Genomic DNA, 20845 nt, shown 5'->3' on the forward strand with positions numbered 1-20845 from the left:
TCTAAACTAATTGATTCCAAGATTATGCTCAAGAAATTTCATCTTGATCGGATGAAGTTTTGTACTTGTCGAATTATGACGTCATAATGGAGGCACGTATGACATCATCATTAACATATTTTATTCCCCATGGAGAGTTCTTTACAATGAGCCATGTCTCAATTTTTTTCTATTCAGCGCTTTCGAAAATATAGAGGTGCAAAGTTTTTCGGTTTTTCCAAGATTGCGGCCGAACCACATGACCTATGACGTCATAATTATAAACATTCTACAGGTGGAGTTGCACCTATGGTGAAATTTTCCTGTCGATTGGACCAATGGTTGCAGAGAAAATCATATTTATTCTGTGCGGACAGACAAACAGACAAACAGACAAACAGACTCAAATGCAATACTCCCTCCTCTGGCGAGGGTAAAAATGAAGCTCGGTTTCAGGAATGACCGATGTCATTGTAATTTACCAAAGGTGGCAATGACATGCTGTGAAGGCTCCGCCACAGTAGACAATAGAATGCATATTACAGGCTAATGTACAAATACCGAGGTAAGATTTGGAAATATACAGAAGGTAACTTCTTAAAGTAAAGGAGAACAAGAGTTAAAACAAGTTTTTATACTTTTGGAACCCTGGAACAAAAAACCTATCCTTTGAGCTTGGCAAAAACCATAATATGAAATGGAACGTAGAATATCCCAAATGCAAACTAAAGCAGCCACATGATCGCTGGCTGCAAGCTGATTGGCTGCACCTGTATTTCTGTTGCAGCTTGCTGTAGCAATCAAATTGTTTGTGCCTCAACCTCTCTGGGATTTGGGCCCAACTTCGGCGGGACTGTACGCCAGGTGGTTGCATCTCCCCAACTATCTTGGTCTCAGCCCAGGTGCTACGCAGCAGCTTTACTGTAAAAATGGTCGCTTCCTTCCGTGTAAGTACTTCTTATTCATTTAGCTGTGCTATAAACTTAATAGCGGGGTGGCTTGGGGTCAATTTTCAAGATTACCGTTACCGGGCGGACAAAAGCGCCATTTTTGGTGTGAGGCTTCCTTAGGGTATATCAGTTGATTTTAGCCGAGGAGCCCTCTCGAAATATGTACGTAACCATGGTAACACAAACAAATCCAAGATGGCTGCCGTTCATGATAAAATACCAATTTTCTTGGGTTGTAGTTGTTAGAGGAAATCCAAATTGTATCAAAATATTACTTAAATATCAGAACCATGTCCTCAACATGTTCGGTCACCCTCCTGAAATATTAAAGTAAAACATAAAAATCCAAAATGGCCGCCATTTATGCTGAAATAGCAATTTCCTTGGTTTTTAGCGGTCATACGATGGTCATACGATAAAAAATTTATATATTTTTGCCAAACTCAACTTAAGTTATTTATATTGATATTATTTTAATGTGAATAATATATACTTTTTGCTCAATTTCAGAGCACCGATTGAAAGCCAAGGAAACTGCTGGTACGGATTGGATTCAGACATCGTGCCAAGAGAGACGAGCCCGTATACAAGATGGATCTAGATTGGAATTGTTGTATCATTTGTCAGCAACACACATCTGAACCTTTGAAACGCCCTTTGCAGAATCCTATAGCAAGTCGTGACATGACAGATGCTTATACATCATTTTTGACAAATGTAGAACAGTTCAGAGACATTGATGCACTTCCAACTAACATCTACTTTGGCAGTGATGTTACTGCTGCAGATTTTGTAACCCACCATGCATCTTGGCATAAATCTTGCCATTTGAAATATAACAATTCCAAGTTGACAAGGACGCAAGCAAAGAAAAGGGGTGTCCCCAACACTGTCGAGTCTCAAAGGAGATCAAGTAAGCGCCAAACGATAAACACAGCAAAGTGCATCTTCTGTGACAAAGGACATGAGGACGGTGAGCTCTCTCAAGTTTTAACATATGATGCTGATACCAATATACGATGTATGATCACAGAGCTACATGACACACAGCTTCTTGCTCGAATTGTTGGAGGAGATTTGATTGCGATGGAAGCAAAGTATCATTTAAAATGCCTGACCCATCTGCGAAATCGTTACCGCAGTCTCGTCAGAAAGTTGAGTCGGGAATCACCAAATGTAAATGAAAAAGTGAATGAGTCTAGAGTGTTTGTAGAGCTGACAAGCTACATTGAGATAGCTGTAGACTCTGGGACTTTCCTCTTTAAGCTTTCAGAGATTCATTCACTCTATGTGAATCGTCTTCAGGACATGGGTATCCACAAAGAAGTCAACAAGACTAGGCTGAAGCGTCAACTGCTGGAACACTTCCCAGAGGCACAGGAACAGAACGATGGTAGAAACACGGTTATTGTTTTCAAAGAAGGAATGCGAAATATGTTGAAGGAAGCTTTGAAAAAACGGGATTTCTCAGAAGACGCTGAGATTCTAGCAAAAGCTGCAACGATAATCCGCAAAGACATTTTCAACCATCAATGCTTCAAATTCACTGGCTGTTTCCCAACACAATGTCAAGAAAATTCAATGCCCCCAAGCCTCAAATCACTTGTCTCCTTTATACTTAATGGCCCTAACTTGAAAGATCAAGACAGATGTGAATCACAGGCTTGCCTCACTATAGGACAGACCATTCTCTACAACACAAAGAAGAAAACTCCATCTGAATCAGCTGTTGAAACAAGACATACTCTGGAGCGTGAGCCACCTCTCCCCATTTACATTGGTCTCAATATTCATGGACTGACAAGAAGCAAGAAACTCATCCAGCAATTGTATCAGATGGGTATCAGCATTTCATATGACAGGGTTATGGACCTTGAGGACTGTATTGCCACATCTGTATGTGAGCGATTTGAAGAAGACGGCGTTGTATGCCCTGCTTTTCTCCGGAAAAGGTTGTTTACTGTTGGTGCCCTAGACAACCTAGACCATAACCCTAGCTCAACCACTTCACATGACTCCTTTCATGGGACTGGAATTAGTCTCTTTCAGTTTCCAACACAAACTGATCCTGGTGAGAGCAGACCACCTACTATGATACCCCCTTCTGGTGCAACACAGCAGTCTCTCCCGGTCAGTTATGCTTTTGTCCCTGCTGTAGCTTTAACAACCGCTGCAATTGAAGTACCTGAGAGTAACACAGAGCCAACCAAGACCTGCTTAAATGAGGCACTTATCCAGGAAAATAGTTGGGTCGAACATGCACTAGCACTGTTAGAGGAGGATGTCACCAATGAAGATGCCATCGTCTGGGCTGCCTATCATGCTTCGCAGCAACCTCCCATAGAAGACCCTCCAGCTGTGTGTTCACTACTGCCTATGTTCTACGAAAAGTCTTCCACCGCCGCAATGATAAAGCACGGCATGGATGTCCAGAGACAAGCGATTGAGTATCTCAACCCAGGACAAATTCCAGTCACTACCTTTGATCAGCCTCTATTTGCCCTGGCAAAGTTTGTACAGTGGAAATGGCCTGATACTCATGGGGGAAAAGTGCATGTTGTTGTTAGGTGGTTTACACACAGAAATGGCACTGTGGAACACACTTGGAGATATTCTGGAAAGTTCTGGCTGGACTACCGCCCTTACAGAGGCAGATGTGGCTTTCACTGGCATAGCCGACTCATTTCTGAAGGTGTCACATCTCACACGAACCAGGCATGCCCATCAAATCACCCTCCTTACTCTCCATAACCTTCAAAGAAAGGCTTTCCTGCTCTCCGAGAGACCTAAAGACAATCAATCTGCAGAAGCTTGGAGGAATGACATGCTGAAGAAGAGTCCCACCTTTATGTACTGGGACCTTATCCTGAGATACGAAACCCTTATTCTCATCTTCATCAGGGCTCACAGAGAAAAGAACTTTCCTTTGTATGTAGATGTCTTGGAGCAGCTGACACCTTTGTTTTTTGCCCTGGACCATGTGAACTATTCAAGATGGATGCCTGTTCACATAAGAGATATGAAGTCTCTGCCTGACCCTATCAAGGAAGAGTTTGAGAAACAATGCCACTGGGTCCTTTCTAAAACCAGCAAAATATTCTCTACTATCCCATTTGACCAAGCTCATGAACAGGAGAACGTGAAAGTCAAAGGCTCTGGTGGTTGTATTGGACTCACAGGAAACCCTGTCGCATTTAGACGCTGGATGTTAACAGGTCCCGAGTTGGCCAGATTGCAAACACAGTTTGAGGAAGAATACTTTCCCAATGATGACCCAGATTTTCGGAACCATGAACAGGGCCTTGCATCACAAAAAACATTTCAGAAGGAAGTAAACAATCTTTCTGAAACCTTCAACAGAATGGGAAACCCCTTCCTTGATGATTTTGAAGAGCTAGTGACACTCGACAGTCGCAATTGCATGGATGAGTCTGTAGTATCCGCACTACGCACATTGGAAGACACAGGCATAAAGCAGTATCAGGAGTATGTCAAGAGTGTACTTGAAGATCGCAGCTGCTCTATACATGACCCAATCAAGAAGAACTCACTGGCTCTCTTCAAGAGACCTAAACCCAAGGCCCCGACAAAGCAGGGGAAGAAGATCAAAGTGCTCCAGAACAATGTGGCACTTTTTGGCCAGTTGTACATTGCCATGCAAAGTCGCGAGGGTGACCTGAAGGAATTCTTTGCCCATGAGATACAACCCTTTCCACCTTCTCTCTCAGACTTTGGTAAGCTGCATTTACCAAACACAAAGTCCGATCTACTGAAATGTATTGAGCAGCCCGAGCAGCCTGAGCCACCTTCAACCTATGACTGCATTGTACTGGATGGTGCTGTCATTGTGCACTGTCTGCCGACTACTGCAGTCAGCACGTTCATTGAGTATGCAGACAAGGTGTTCATCCCCTACCTGGTGAAGCAGCTACAGAATGCCACAAGGTTGGATGTTGTGTGGGACACATACATTCCAGACAGTTTGAAGGAATCAACCCGGGAAAAGAGAGGAACGGGTGTGCGCAGAAAAGTGTCCGGCCAAACCAAGCTTCCAGGCAATTGGATGGACTTCCTCCGTGATCCAAAAAACAAACAGGAGCTATTTGCCTTTCTGACGTCCAAGGTTGCCGAGTTTACCTTTCCATCAGGCAAATCCGTGTACATCACATCAGGTGAATCTGTAGTATCCACAGGCACCATCAACGCCATGCTGAACTGCAACCATGAGGAAGCAGATACGAGGGTCATAGTGCACATCGTGCATGCACTAGAGCAAGATATGAAGACTATTAAAGTGCGCACTGTTGACACAGACGTTGTAGTCATACTTATTGGTACATTTTATGATCTCATGGTCACTCAGCCATTGGTAGACATCTGGGTTGCCTTTGGAATGGGTAAGAATTACAGATGAAATTACCTTCACATGAAATCACTGAATGTCCCTTTAAATTTACTGGTGATATTGTAATATCAAAATACACATTCAGTGTCCTAAAAATTTATATTTTGATACCAATTTTTGCTATCCATGACTTATATAACCCGGGAAATGTGTTTTTAATTACTGGATGGCGGCCATTTTGGATTTTTTGGTTTTACACGAATACGCGTAAAAATTCGCGAGGGCTCCTCGGCTAATATTGATTAATAGGTCATTAGGAGTGTTCATGCCAAATTTGGTGATTTTGTCCACCGTGTAACGGTAATTTTGCTAAGCCACCCTACTATAATTGGCATCCTATAAACAGAGCAATCTAACTTGCCAAATTAAATTTTTGCACACAAGGGAAAAACCGGTCGGGCCAAATTCGACTTTTAAAAGGGAAACATTTTTCGATGAACATCAACACCACCTGGGTACTGATGCAGCAGTAAAGTGGTGTACTAAAGCACTATTTTAGTAAAGTGCTCCAATGCACCACTTTACCACAACTTTGTACAACAATGTTCTAACCGTATACTCCTTGAAAGTTTCCTAAGTGCCATGTTGCAATTTGTCATCGTCCTTTCCAGGAGTGAAAATAATTGTCAGGTCACTTGTGTGCTATTGACTGCAGACAAGTTGCGTTGCAATTGGTCCGTAGGTGAGGATGAGGAAGATGCAGCTTCCCCGTGGGCTGTGACCTGTGGAAAGCAGGGAGACAAGGCCAGGGGAGATGAGCTACTTTCACAGCACTATTCACAGCTCCCAGCCAACCTTCACCACCAAATTAAATTACCTATTTTCCAGTGTTCCAATAAGTCTTCAGAACAAAGTTAGGGCAAAGAACAAATTCCATATAAAACAATTTAACAATCCACTTGAGTGATGCTTGGAATACAGAAAGTACAGTTGTGAAGACTCAAAAAGCTCAGGCAATAAATAGTGCGTTACCAGAGTCACCAGGTTAATGAGGTGGGCTGGCCAATCGGGGCCCAACGTCGCATTCAGCTGTTCAACCAGTTGGAGCAGACCTGGTGGCTGTGGTTGGGAGCACATTTCAAAATGTTTAAATTCTAAATGTCCAGCAGAAAATTATTTCCACCAGCACCAGTGGGCCTGGTAGGTCACATGATCAAAATAGCAAGGTTTACAGGTTACCATAGAAGTACAGGGGTTGGGGCCTGACAAAAATCCTTCCGCTTCCGGTCCCTCGAGCGAGGAGGTTTGCTTCGACCTCTCCACGGCATCGAAGTTTGAGTATTTTCCCATTTGTGTCTGTCAAATTTCCACTGGTTATTTTATTGTGTATGTGTTATTGTCTGTTCCTATTTAGTTTTGGTTTTGTAACTATTGCAAACTTGTGTGCAATTAGTCGGTTTTTTGTTCGCACTCGTGCGTGGCCTGGTCTTTCGAGGCCATCCTCCCTCCCACCCCCTCGTCGGTATATTATGAATATAAGTTCTTTCCCTCGCTGTATTTGCTCGTTTCTTTAATTTTATTTTCTCCCCTACCTCCCACGGACATCTTACCCTTTGTCAAACGTTTTAAATACAAAAAAAACAAAAAAAACTTTATTAACTCTCTCTCCTCGCGGACACGTGCTTGTTCTCTCGCTCCCTTGTCTCGCCTTGTGCCCCGCCCCCTCAATCTCCTGTTTCTTCCACCTTTCCAGCCTTTCCAACTCTAGTTTCCTTCAGACTCACTCAGCCCTTTCTACTTCTTTCTCAAATCCACGTCCTCACTTAGGGACTTTTCCCAGATGTTTTTCACGGTTTTGTTTAAATATTATTTAAATATGTTAAAACTTTCCCCTGCAATGTTTTATTCAGTGGTTTATTACAACACGCTGTTTTTCTTCCTATTTAAAAGGCTTTTTTCAATTTCCTCTTCAATTCATTCCACATTCCACAATTTCCACATTCAATTTTCACTCGCTCAAACTTGACTGATCTCTCCATTCAGGTTGCTTCTGACAATCCAGACTTGATCTGCTTAACAGAAACTTTCCTCCTTCAAGATGTCTCTGATTCCATAATATCTTTTCCTGGTTACTCCCTCCTCCGGTATGATAGACCTGAGCCTCGCCCTGGTGGTGGGGTGGCTATCTTTATCAAAAACTCTCTTCCTCACTCTCCTTGCACTGCCCTCTCTCCACCCCACCCCCAGGAGTACCTCTGGCTACGGCTTCCACACCGCTCCCACCTTTTGTTCATATGTGTTTTGTACCGTCCTCCAAACAGTGATGACTCCTTTTACATTTCGCTGTCTGACAACATGGACCAACTTCTACCCACTCATCCCAACTCTCTCTTCCTCATATGTGGCGACTTCAACTGTCATCATGCCAGCTGGCTGGGTGTGGGTTCCTCTCTCACCAGCCATGGCATCTCAGCAAAGGACTTCTGCGACTCATTGGGACAGATACAATCTGTAAATTTCCCGACCCGGATCTCAGTCAAGGGAGTATCTTCTCTTCTAGAGTTGGTTATGACAAACTTCCCTACAAATGTCTGCTGCACTTCTTCTGCTCCAATCGGTTCTTCTGATCATGTGCTTGTTAAAGTGGACATCTCTCTGGCCATTCTCAGAGAGCCTCCTCAGCGTCGAAGAGTATGGCATTTCACTCAGGCCAACTGGCACGGTCTTCAAGCAGCCATCAATCATCTGGACTGGTATCCCATCTCTACTGCCTCTGACATCAACTCTTCCTGGGAATTCTTCCAAAGTAAACTGCTCTCTCTCATGCACAGATTTATCCCATCTCATCTTCAGTTGTCTTACCCTTCCTCCCATCCATGGTACACTGAATCTTGTGGTGAGGCAGTTGGCCTGAAACAACTTTCCTTTGCCTCATGGAAAGCTAATCCAAATGAAGGCAATCTGAGTTCCTTCCACCAAGCTCGGAACAAGTGTGTGTCTACCCTCAGAAGTGCCATGAAGCACTATCTCTCCACACTCAAGAATGAACTCTCAAACCTGTCTCCTGTCTTTGTGTGAAGTCTGGTCAAATCTGTTTCTGAGGTTTGTTCCCCCTCCATCCCCTCCTTTACCTCAAATGGTTACACAGTTGACACCAAACGTGACAAAGCCAAATGCCTCAACTCTGTGTTTGCCTCAAAATCTTGTGTCCCAAACCCGTCCCTCTCTGTACCCACCGTACCCAGTCATACGCAGCTGCTCCTGGACTCTGTCCTTCTCTCCTGACAAGGTGGAGGAGTTTCTGTCAAACCTCAACTCTGATTCTGCAACTGGACCAAGCGGCATCAGCCCACGGCTCCTAAAATCCTGCTCTGCCGCTCTATCTCACCCTCTCTCTGTTTCTTCACCCTCCTTTTTGTTCAAGGTCATCTGCCATCAGTTTGGAAATCAGCCAACATTACCGCTTTACACAAGAAAGGTGCAAAAACAGATCCTTGCAACTACAGACCAATCAGCCTGCACCCAATTATCAGCAAAGTCATGGAATCCATCATTGCTTCAGATATCAAATCCTTCCTCTTCTCCAATGGATTGATCTCAGATCATCAATTTGGATTCAGACCAGGTCATTCTACTCTGGACATGCTGCTTCTGCTGTCTCAACAATGGATGGAGGTCCTCAATGCCAAACAGGAAATCAGAGCTGTCTCCCTTGACATATCACGTGCCTTCGATACTGTTTGGCACTACCCTCACTCTCTTCAATCCCACTCCTCCCTCCAGGTCTTCAAAACAGCTGTTCACCACCATCTCTTGTCTTTCCCCATCCAAAACGTTGATCTTTTCTACCCCTGTTAATTCACCGCAGATCCACTTATTTGAAATACCGACTTCTTTCCTGGAAGTCCTAGCAGTGTCCATGTGTTTTATACCTCTCCACCCTTCCCCCCCCCCCCTTCCCATGCCTCCTCCCCCCAAGCCTTCTCCCTCCCACACATCTCCCGATGTCCCTGTTCTCTGGTGTTGTTGTACTTGTGTGCTTCCCTCTCTCTCCCCATCTTGTCTCCCGCTCCCCTTATTGTATGTTTTGTGTGTCCGTTTTTTTTTGTGTGATTAATGTTAGCTCTTACACGAGCCTCAATCTTGTATAACAAAAAAAAAATAAATAAATAAATAAATCCAACGAGTGAAGAATGAACCTACGAGTGTTGGGTTGACAGCCTTTTCTGAAGCAAGAGGTATACTCGGTGCTGTGGGATTCGTCATTTCCTGCAACGATAATCAGAGCTCGTTAGATTGTGGGCCCATCATGCGGCGAGATGAGTGGCGTAAAGTGGGCATGATTGGCACTTTTACCTGCAAAGTTTGAATATCATGTTGTACTGAGGTTATGGAGCTTCCAAGAGATGCAACACTCTAAAAGAGACAGACAAAATAGGATTGAAGAGAAACGTAACCCAAATAATTTGGCAGGCAGTTATGTAAAGATGGAAAAAGGAAAGAATGGGAGAAAAACCAGGGAGGCACAGAGCATTGGTGACAAGGTGAAAGCCAGAAAAATGTTTTGGGGTCGGTGGGTGGTGTTGGTTGGAAAGGGTAGAGTGATTGATGGCAGGGAAGGCTGAAAAAGGAAAGAGGGAAGTCAGAAAAGTAAGAATAGATTTGGGTCAAGGCTTGGTAAGCAGACAGCAAATGGGGTACTACATGCACCTTACGAAGCTCCTTTAAGGTAGCTGGGACAGACAGAAGGTCGGCCGCAGCTGTGACAGAGACCTTTAGCTCCATTAGCTCTTTAGACAAAGCAGAAACCTGGGAAAGCGAGACAATAAGTCGAGGTAATTACAATTCCATCCAAACCAGTGCATTTGTGTGGTAAATGAGGTGTTAGCTTCATACATTCACTGAATATTATACATCAAATGGTGAAAACAGTTACCAAAGCTCACAGTAATATATTTCGTGTGATCCTTACCACCCCCACCAACTGAATGGTAAAAAATAAAGGTGACACAAGAATTTGATTCAAATTATTCTCCTAACTGGTGCCTTTTATTAGCGCCCTAACAGCTTCACCTGAGGGGACTATAGGTTTGCTTTCCGTCGGTCTGTCCCACCTGTGGTTTGTCAGGCATTTTCCTCATATCCTTTAATATATTCAACTGAAACTTGGTATGCGGCTTCATTAGGACAAGTTATAGGACAAGTTGAAGTTTCAGGGCGTTTAATAAATTTTTCACCAGGTTATGCCCTTCATGGACTTTCCGTACACAAATATCAATTTACGATTGAGGAACACCTTAATTTCAATTGAATGTTAGATTTTGAGCACGAATCGGAGCATTAATCTGAAAACGAACCTGGAGTTTAGCAGAACTTTGGCTCTGAATTTATCCCGATCGCACGAGCTCAGAGAGGGTTAAGACAATTGTTTTACTCTGTCTACCTGAGCAGGAAAATCATTCCAAACAGGAAACCTACTCCTTTAAAGGATGTTTTAAAGGACAGCAACACACATAAAAAACGAATGTACTGTGTTTGATAAGGTGGTGTAAAAGACGCTGCATCAACGGTGCCAAACTTCCGGAATTTTTTTTATACGATCTATAAAATCATTATTATATTTAAATGGAATTATATAGTTAAACAATGTGTGGAGTAAGGTGTTCTACAAACTCTCTAGATTATTAGTGATCCACTTTGTAGCAATACGATCAGACTTGATCTTTGATGTTGAGACACTGGAGCCCATTAGAGAAACTGTACAGACAGAACGGAAGGCACCTTGGAGGATGACCGACTGATGTTTGCCCGCATCGCGTGATTATCCAGAGCAGAGTGCTCCGAGTCTTTCTGGAGCAAGCCGAGCCTCTCACTCAACCTCACCAACTCCGGGGGGATTCCAACATGAGCATTCTCCACTGCGAGCACACACAATCACCACTGTGAAAAGCGATGGTAATTCCTGGTTAGCAAAGGTGCACTGTGCTTGCACAGAGAATTGCAAACAAGCCAATGCTGTTTTCGCCACTCAAGGCCCGAACCCGGCTTCTCACCCTGAAGTAATCGGCCTGCCAACACCCTCCCCTCTTCCCTCAGTTCCAGCTGCAAACAGAGCAGAGTCCCCAGAGCCACCACAATTGCTGCCACAGCCACAAAAATTCCCAGCGGACGGCATGCCTGCATGCCATGCCGACAGCCCCACCTATAACACACAAGCAATGGCACCTCTTCACCAACATATGACATCTGACTTGCAATTGCATGTATGTATGGGTTTTACATTCTGAAGCAGAGTCAAAAAATGATTGGGCAATATAAAGATGGTAACAGCACAAAATATTTAATCAACAAAATTTCTCGTAGTGTGTATGTGTATCCGATACTAGCCAGGTTCCCGTGATATGCACGGGTGGGAAGCCAAAAGCAAACAAACAATGAGGAAACGGTGAATGCTAAACCATGGAACCAATAAGTTCCACCTTCAGTCGAACATCAGGCATGGACAGCCGGTTCGTGAAGGACTTGGGCAAAAAAACATACCCCGTCTGAATGGTTCTACACCCAGTCCAAGGCAAATCTGTGAATGTCACGGTTAGAAAGCAGAAACCCTCACGTCATTTCCTCATTCATATTTAACCTCAACATCTCAATAAATTTATTTTCATTCCAAACCAAAAATGATCAAAAGATCCAAATGATCTTTCCTGGGAAAACCACATTTCCAAACCAGCCTCCAAAGCCAGTCGCCGACTGGGCATCCTCCGTCGTGCGAAGTCCTTCCTTGGCACACCTGAGCTCCACACCACATTACAAGGCTTTCATCCGCAGCTCAATGGAATACCGTTCTCCCCTCTGGGCCGGTGCTCCTTTCAGAATCATTGGAATCTCTCGCGATGAAGCTAACTCCGAGGGCCTTTCACTCACTCACCGCAGGCAGGTAGGGAGGTGGTCTTTCTGTCTTCTACCGACTCCTCTCCGGCCTTGCTCCCCCAGCTCTCTGTTCTCTGTCCCCCAAATATTCCTGCAGGTCGCACAAGATCTGCCAGTAACCCTCTTATGGTTAAACTGCCAAAACCAAGACTCTCTATTCACCTTCACTCCTTCATTCCTCTTTTCTCTGACCTCTGGAACATTTCTCCCATTCATTTCATTCCCATTTCTCCCATGGAATTCCTCTCTCCCATTCATTTCTCCCACCTTTTCTCCCTCACTCTTTTCAATCCCACTCCTCCCTCCAGGTCTTTAAAACAGCTGTTCACAACCATCTCTTATCTTCCCCCATCCAAAACCTTGATCTTTTCTACCCCCGTTAATTCACCCCAGATACACTTTTTTTGAAATTCCGACTTCTTTCCTGGAAGTCCTATCAGTGTGCATGCGTTTTTTTTTTTTTTTACCTCTCCCACCCCCTCCCCCACTTCACATGCCTCCTCCCCCCAAGTCCTCTCCCTCCCACAGATCTCCCGATGTCCCTGCTCTCCATCTTGTCTCCCGCTCCCTTTATCATATGTTTTATGTTTTATGTGTCAGTTTGTCTTTTTGTGATCAATGTTAGCTCCTACACGAGCCTCGACCTTGCATACAAAAAAAAATAAAAAAATAAAAAATTAGCATCATTCCAATCATATATTAATCTATCTATAATTCCAGTAATCTCTGTGTGTATGTGTGTGTGTCTGTGTGTGTGTGTTTGTCTGTGACCGCTGTTTCTCGACAACTACCGGTCCGATATACTTGAAACTTGCCAGGTATATTGCTGGGGACCCGAGGATGTGCCTTTTCAAGGTTTGAAATTAATCGGACAAGTGGTTCCCAAGGTATGGTCACCGTACTCGCAAGCCGTTCGCTTTGGCTTTGCGAATGGACCAAACCATTTCATGTAAATAGAGGGGGGGGGGGGGGGTTCTGTGGTCGTTCGCTTTGGCTTTGCGAATGGACCAAACCATTTCATGTAAATAGAGGGGGGGGGGGGGTTCTGTGGTCGTTACTGCCACGTGGTTTCAAAGTTTTTTTTTTGTTGTTGTTGTTTGCACGCATGTTTTTTTGCACGCACGTACGGGCAAGCACGTACGGGCAAGCACGTACGTGCGGGCACGCCCTAGTACTCTAAAATCCAGTACAAAATCCTCCTCTTGACCTACAAAGCCCTCCATAACCTGGCCCCATCCAACCTGGCTGACCTCCTCTCCAGACACACTCCCAACCGCAACCTCCGCTCTGCTGGTACCAACCTCCTGACCCCCCCCCCCCCCCCATCCGGACCAAATTCAGATCCTGGGGGGACAGGGCCTTCTCCATCGCTGCTCCCACCCTCTGGAACTCGCTACCTCACACCATCAGAGACTCCTCCTCACTCACCACATTCAAAACATCACTCAAGACCCACCTGTTCAACACTGCATTCAACATTTAACCCACAGCATTTAACCCCTGACTATCTCCTCTCCTTCTCCCTCCTTTGTGCTTTGAATATTTCCCTATTGATTCTTCTTTTTTGCAATTGTTTTTATGTTTTGCTATGCATTATGTTTTGCACTCTGTCAAAGCGTCTTTGGGCTCCCTAAAAAGCGCGATATAAAATAAATGCATTATTATTATTATTATAATTATAAAAAATAGTGTTAAATCACGATGGTATTGGGATATTATCAAACCAGCCCATTGTCGTCATCTGTTCACCTCTGGATTCGGGAGCAGGTCCGCATCGAACCAATTTCAAAATCATAATTTTATTGAGTAACTTATGAAACCTCCTACCGACCTTATAACATCTGCTGGGACCCAAAAACGTTGCACAGAAGGTTTGGTGGGGCTATAGACCGGGAGCCCAGGGGGGTCAGCCTAGCTGGAAAGTTAACCAATTTTCATGTATATAGCAATGGTCCATGTGCATGTCCATGTACGGAAATGGACGTCTGCCAGGCACATTCTGGTGGGTGTGGTCAGAAGGGCCATTAGAAAGGGACCCCAAAATTGAGCTAAATCAGCTCTGTGAGTTACCCTGATGAAACCTACTGGAAAATGTTCGGCATAGTCCCAGATATCATGAATGACCACTGCCAGACATTTTCAGTGGTGGGTTGTGCCCGCCAGACACCCCCGAATGCCACCACCCCAAAATTGAGCTAGATTAGCTCGTGAGTTAACCCGGTGAAACCTACTGGAAAATGTTCGGCATAGTCCCAGATATCATGAATGACCACTGCCAGACATTTTCAGTGGTGGGTTGTGCCCGCCAGACACCTCCGAATGCCACCACCCCAAAATTGAGCGAGATCAGCTCGTAAGTTAACCCGGTGAAACCTACAGGAAATAGTTTGGCATAGTCCCAGATATCATGAATGACCACTGCCAGACATTTTCAGTGGTGGGTGTGCCCACCAGATACCCCCGAACGCCCCCCCCGGTCACCCCCCTCCTTCCATTGAGCTAGACGGCTAGATTGAGCTGAGAAAAAGCCCAATTTATCTCTCGATTCTGTGGCTTTGTAATTTACTCACAATAATTATCAATGTAGCATGTATTTGACCAAGCCTGAACCGAGACAACAAGGTGCCAGGCGTGTTACTTTACACGTATTACTTTTTGTGACACTTTTACCGGTACATGTGTGGGAAATAGTCAGTTTAAAATAGGAATCAAGTAGTCAAGTTCTCTTTTCACAGCAACCCAACTCATTTTATTAATGATCAGAGTCATCAACACATCCAAGAAGATATTAGAAGCAGTACGAGAGGTAAGTTTTGTTACTTAAAAAACTCCCCATAGATATCATGCTGCCACCTATTATCTCATTAATCAAGCTTTAAAACTTAAAGATTTAAGAGAAGTCTCTCCTTTGTAACTATACTCAAAATCAGTGTGTTTATGATGATGCAAAGCGGTACATGTACATCCCTTTGAATCCATCAGGTACGTGTATGTTACCAGAACAGCCCTGAGGCCTAATCACAAAATGCATAGAATTCACCTAACCCTCACCCTCCTGCTGATGCTGTCCAGTGTCCATCCATCATATGGAGGGCCACTTGTCCATTAATTAGGTCTACCTGATCCACTGATATAGACATGTCAATGAACCTTACGCAGCCAAGGTTACTCACACTATATACCACAAGTGGAGCCGATATGCTTAGCTGTACGGTCATTAACTTTAAAGCTAAACAATGTGAATTTATGCTCTTTTCTTGATTTAGGGAAATGAAGGCAGATATTTTTCGTGTCTGACTGGACCATTATGATCATTCTTGTACATGTGACTGAACCATTTCCCTCAAGGTAAGCGAATGCCCATACCACGAAAAATGTCAATTTTGATTCCTCTCAATTAATATTTAATATTACTGCAGTCTGGCGGTGGTGTTGGGTGTGTTGGGCTAGCGGCTAGGGTGCCGGCTTAGGATCCTAGGATCCTGGGTTCGAATCCCGGTCAATCGCTGAATTAACGCCAGGGGGGTTGACTCAGCCTGTCATCCTTCCGAGGTCGGCAAATTGAGTACCAGTTCACTGGTAATTCCCTGCTTGTCGTTAAAGGCGGCAAAAAGGGTTGGCGTCAGGAAGGGCATCCGGCCGTAAAACATTGCTTCAAAAAGGGGACCGAAAAACAACAACCACAGTTCCCGAAAAAGGCCAACCCCCGCTTGCGGGGAAAAATGGCCTCTAAAAGGTGGTTTTTTATTTTTTTATTACTGCCGTCATTTCTTTTTATAATGGGTGTTAGCAAAAGTGTGGCTCTGGGGATTTTTTAATACAATGCATTATTCTCGCACAACAGATTTTGGTAAGCAATGATCACGAATCTGTCAGCTATCACCCTTCTTGTCTTAAGCATTACACAGCAGTGAAGCGCCTGACAGAACCCCTGCCACCTGACGATGAACCTACCACCAAAAAGGCTTCTATCCAAACAAGACGCTGCAGTGTCCTTCCCAAGTCGGATCAGCAGGGCCTGTTGAAAGGGACTTGTATTTTCTGTGGCAAAATCCGTAAGAAGAAAAATGGAAAAAGAGGAGCCCAGACTGAACATAGCGACAGTTGCCGGTTGCGAGTCACTTTGCCATCGGGTAAAGACTTCGAAAAACGAACGTATCAAGAGTCTCATTCGGAGTGGCGTTGATCGCAAAGGAGGGCAGAATACCAGAAATCATGCCGTGTCCAGTTCCCGAGGAAGACTGATGATCAAGATAGGCCCAATGAAGGGAGCTCATCTCAGTCCAACCACAAGAGAGCATTTGCATCTCTGCTTTCATATATCCAGAATGATGTGCTAGGAAAGCAACGATCTGTGTTAGTTAGTGATTTACTTGCATGAACAAAGAGGAGTACACCAGTGTCTGAGGAGATGGGGCAGACCTCCAGGCCTACACAGCTCAAAATCTTACCAGGAAGGTAAAAGACCATTTCAAAGAAAAAAAAATCACAATAAAACTGGCAGACCCTCGGAAAGGCAACTTCATCTATAGTTCTGCTCTTCCAGAAGAGGATGCCAAGGCTCACCTTTATGAGGATTCTAAACGGTATGAACAGGATAACAAGTTAAGATGGGCCGCTCTCCATCTTAGATCTCTGATGATGCAGCTCCCGAAGACCAAGACCCCAAATCCTGCAAGTCCAAAATTTGAAGGAATGCACGGCAGAGATACCAGCACAGCTGGACCTGTTCTTCAGATGTCTCCTTGGTGGCATGACACTAACTTTCAGTGGTGCACACAAGGTTACAGTCGACCGAAAGGTAACTGCAATGGCATCGGATGCCATTTACAGGCGGCACTCATGGTACCGTAAAACCACATGGTACCGATGTCAGCATCGACCTCATGGTACCACAGCTCATCGTTGTTGGCAAAGATTAAACACATCAGGTTCTATCTTTTTTTTTCTTTTAAAAATCTCTACAATCAATGAGTAGAGGTGTTTTGTTTTCATGTTTAAAACATTGATAGCATTTTCAGTTGACATTTCTATAAATTGTTCCCCTGACTAATCCATACCTGTTTCAGCAGTATGCAATTTATCCAACCATGATATCGGAAACGCTTTCTTTAATACTATGAACTTAAAGGGAAATAATAGTTTCGGCAACGTATTACATTAAACAGATAACGTCAGCGTCTTTATAATACCCATGACAAATGACGTGTTATACCTTACAAATCCCTGCTTTTGCCATGACTTGAAATAAAACATCTGATTTTCAAAAGTTATGTTGCTGTTATTCCATAGTATTTTATTCTCAATTTAATTATCATCAGGTTAACTCTCGAGCTGATCTAGCTCAATTTTGGGGTGGTGACATTGGGGGTGTCTGGCGGGCACACCCCACCACTGAAAATGTCTGGCAGTGGTCATTCATGATATCTGGGACTATGCCAAACTATTTCATGTAGGTTTCATCAGGTGAATTCACAGAGCTGATCTAGCTCAATTTTGGGGTCCCTTTCTAATGGCCCTTTTGACCACACCCACCATAATGTGCCTGGCAGACGTCCATTTCCTTATATGGACATGCACATGGACCATTGCTATATACATGAAAATTGGTTAACTTTCCAGCTAGGCTGACCCCCCTGGGCTCCCGGCATACTAGGCCCAAAACTGAGGGAGTAGTTTCGGGATGGACAGACAGACGGACGAACAGACACTCCTGTTGTATAATATGCATATAATGCGCTCTAAGTATTGGAACAGTGAAGTCAAATTTGTTATTATTTCTATATCGTCAAGAAATTTGGATTTGAGATCAAAAGATGAATTTGAGGCAAGAGTACAGAAGGTCAGATTATGTATATACAGACTTGGCATTTAATATGGAATATTTTTTTTGTGGGGGTGAACTTACTTTTCAAGATGTCTTAGAACCAAAAGTTCATTGGAATTATGTTGAAATTATTCTAGATTTTGTTAATGTGACCTTTAAAAGAAACAAAAACCACATTTGACATTTCGAAGCAAATAAATTGACCCTTGAAAGTGATGTAAACTGATATCGAACTCAATTCACGGACAGTACTGTGTTAAACTTCTGTGCGTTTTCCACAAGTATCTCTTTATTTTGCACATTAGCCAAAAATTTTTTTTAACAAAAACAAAAGTTTAATTACGACTGGGATTACGGACAGTAAAATTACAGTTCAGTACTTCGTGTAACCCCCACGAGCATTCAGGAGAGCATGTACACGTTGAGGCATGCTGTTCACGAGATTTGCCACGGTTTGGACAGGAATCGCTTGCCATGCAGTGACAATAGCCTGCTGCAATTCACGCACAGAGGCAGGCTGCTGGTCCAAGTGGTCGATTTGACGCGTTAATTCTGCCCACAAGTTCTCTATCGGATTCATATCCGGGGACATGGCAGGCCACTCCATATGCTCTACACCACAGTCAGCAAGAAAGTGTTGGATCATGCGAGCACGATGAGGTCGTGCATTGTCATCTTGGAAGACAAAGTTTCCTCGAAAGGCTGCACGAGCAAATGGAGGCAATGTTTCTTCCAGAATGGCCCTGTACTTGAACTGGTTCAGGTTTCCATTCAGAACAACCAGGTCAGTTTTGCCCCCTGCATGAAAAAAAGCCCAAACGGTCACCCCGCCACCTCCAGCTTGGACTCTTGGCACTGTACAATCTTTGTTGTAGGCTTCATGCACTTGTCTGCGCACTCGGACGCGGCCATCTTGACGATAGACCAGAAATCTAGACTCGTCACTGAAGATCACGTGACTCCAGTGTCCTGGCTGCCATTGACGGTGCTCTCTGGCCCACTGCAATCGGCGCTGGCGGTGTTGTCTGGTCAGGCGTGGCTTTCTCAGGGGACGCCTGGCACGATAGCCTGCTTGAACCAGTCGTTGGTCGACTAGCCTTCTGGATACAGGCACATTTGTCAGTTGCAGCCACTCAGCCCTAAGCCGATTAGCTGACTTGGTACGGCCATTGCGGACTAACCGGTGCAGCTGGCGATCATCCCTCCTTGTGGTTCTGCGGGGACGTCCTGGTCTCGGTATTGGAGTAGGGACACCCCTCTGAGCATTTCGTGTCAGGATCTTTGACACCTGACCTTGAGTGATGCCATACTGCCGAGCAATAGCACGCTGTTTCATGCCGGAATTTAGTAAAGCCACCACTCCATGACAAACAGCATTGTCGAGTTGACGGACCATCTCCAGAGGAAGCGGCAATAACTTTTTGAGACGTGCAGCAGTTGTTTTCCACTAATACAGAACGCAACAACCCTTGTATACCCGACTGTGAAGCCAATCAACAAATGCACTTGTCCGTACATTTTGCCACACCACCTGTGATATAATCCTGTTGTTGACTTTTTGCTGCGACAGACAATCAGTGACATGGTTCTTTTCACAAATAAATCACCAAAGTGTAAAAGAAACTCACCAGATTGATATACTGAGTTAAGAAAGTAAACCCAAGTCAAGAAAAAAAAATATTCCATATTAAATGCCAAGTCTGTATGATTTACCATCGTAGAACAATAACACTTTTTATGCTCAGACCCCCCATGTTAGGTAAGCATAAGTATTGGAACACATGACTGGCAGGTGTTTCTTGTTGCTCAGGTGTTTCTTGTTGCATTGATTGTTCACACCTAAAAGAGCTGTGAATGTCTTATCTTGGTTTTAGCCGAAGACAATGGAGCTGACACTAGAACCGGTTGCTAGGCAACGGTAATAATCACCATTTCTGACTCTTGTTTTGCAACTTTTGCTGCATTTACATTAAAAATTACTATTGCTGCAAACTTTTAAATAAAGAGGTCATTCTAATCACTAGTTGTTGATTTACTTGCGTTATTTAGCTGTTTGCAGAACGCAAGCACAACGGCCTTTTAAAACAGTCCAAGGAGACCGGACTATTTACATTAGAAAGGAAGCAATTAGAAGTCATTCCTATGTCTGTCTCTGATCATTGATATGCTTAAGTAATAATACGTTTTAAATATTGTTAATTACTAAGCAATTCTGTCAAAGACCAGAAGCGCAAGAACATTGGAGAAGAGAATAGAGACGCAAAACCAACTCTGAGGTTTCATCCTTCCAAAATGTATATGTATATATATATATATATATGTGTGTGTATATGTATATGTATATGTATATATATTTATATATATATATATATATATATATATATACACAGTGAAACCTTGACTTACGAGTGCACCAACTTACGAGTTTTCCGAGATACGAGCCGTCGCTCGGGCGGTTTTTTGCTTTGAGATGCGAGCCGAGATCTGAGTTACGAGCTTACGCCACCTGCCACCAGGTGGCCCAACGAGCGTTCCGGTCACGTGGTTATCTTGCCGTGCAAGCATCTCTGCCGTATATCGCTGCTGCTTTGTTTTCGCATGTTGGTTATTTTGGAAATTTTCTTAGTTTTAACCATGGGTCCTAAGAAATTGAGTGCCAAGGGCAGTACTGAGAAGAAGAAGAGGATGATGTGCTTGGATATAAAACACGCAATCGTCGAAAAACATGAGCAAGGTGTGCGTGTTGTCGACTTGGCGAGGCAGTACGATCGTAGTACTTCTACGATATGTACGATTTTGAAGCAGGAGTCGATA

General features: G+C 44.0%; 1 protein-coding gene across 3 annotated transcripts in view; it reads right to left on the reverse strand.

The window, feature by feature from the left end:
- Positions 1–321: 321 nt before the first annotated feature.
- Positions 322–20845, reverse strand: part of EFCAB14 (EF-hand calcium binding domain 14) — a 44393-nt gene continuing 23869 nt past the window's right edge. The window contains exons 1-8 of one of the 3 annotated variants that reach the window (XM_068133690.2): positions 12203–12534; positions 11328–11476; positions 11056–11192; positions 9985–10083; positions 9631–9690; positions 9478–9543; positions 6307–6393; positions 5810–6056 (exon numbers count right to left, since the gene is read on the reverse strand). In XM_068133690.2, coding sequence (XP_067989791.2) covers positions 5961–6056; positions 6307–6393; positions 9478–9543; positions 9631–9690; positions 9985–10083; positions 11056–11192; positions 11328–11476; positions 12203–12462 — 954 coding nt within the window. In that variant the 5' untranslated portion in view covers positions 12463–12534 and the 3' untranslated portion in view covers positions 5810–5960. Of the gene's footprint in view, positions 6057–6306; positions 6394–9477; positions 9544–9630; positions 9691–9984; positions 10084–11055; positions 11193–11327; positions 11477–12202; positions 12535–20845 lie in introns of those variants that run through there. The other 2 variants (XM_068133689.2, XM_068133688.2) reach the window with 2 other exon arrangements.

Source organism: Myxine glutinosa, chromosome 13 (assembly GCF_964187855.1).
Source record: "Myxine glutinosa chromosome 13, kmMyxGlut1.1, whole genome shotgun sequence".
Classification (NCBI taxonomy): Eukaryota; Metazoa; Chordata; class Myxini; order Myxiniformes; family Myxinidae; genus Myxine; species Myxine glutinosa.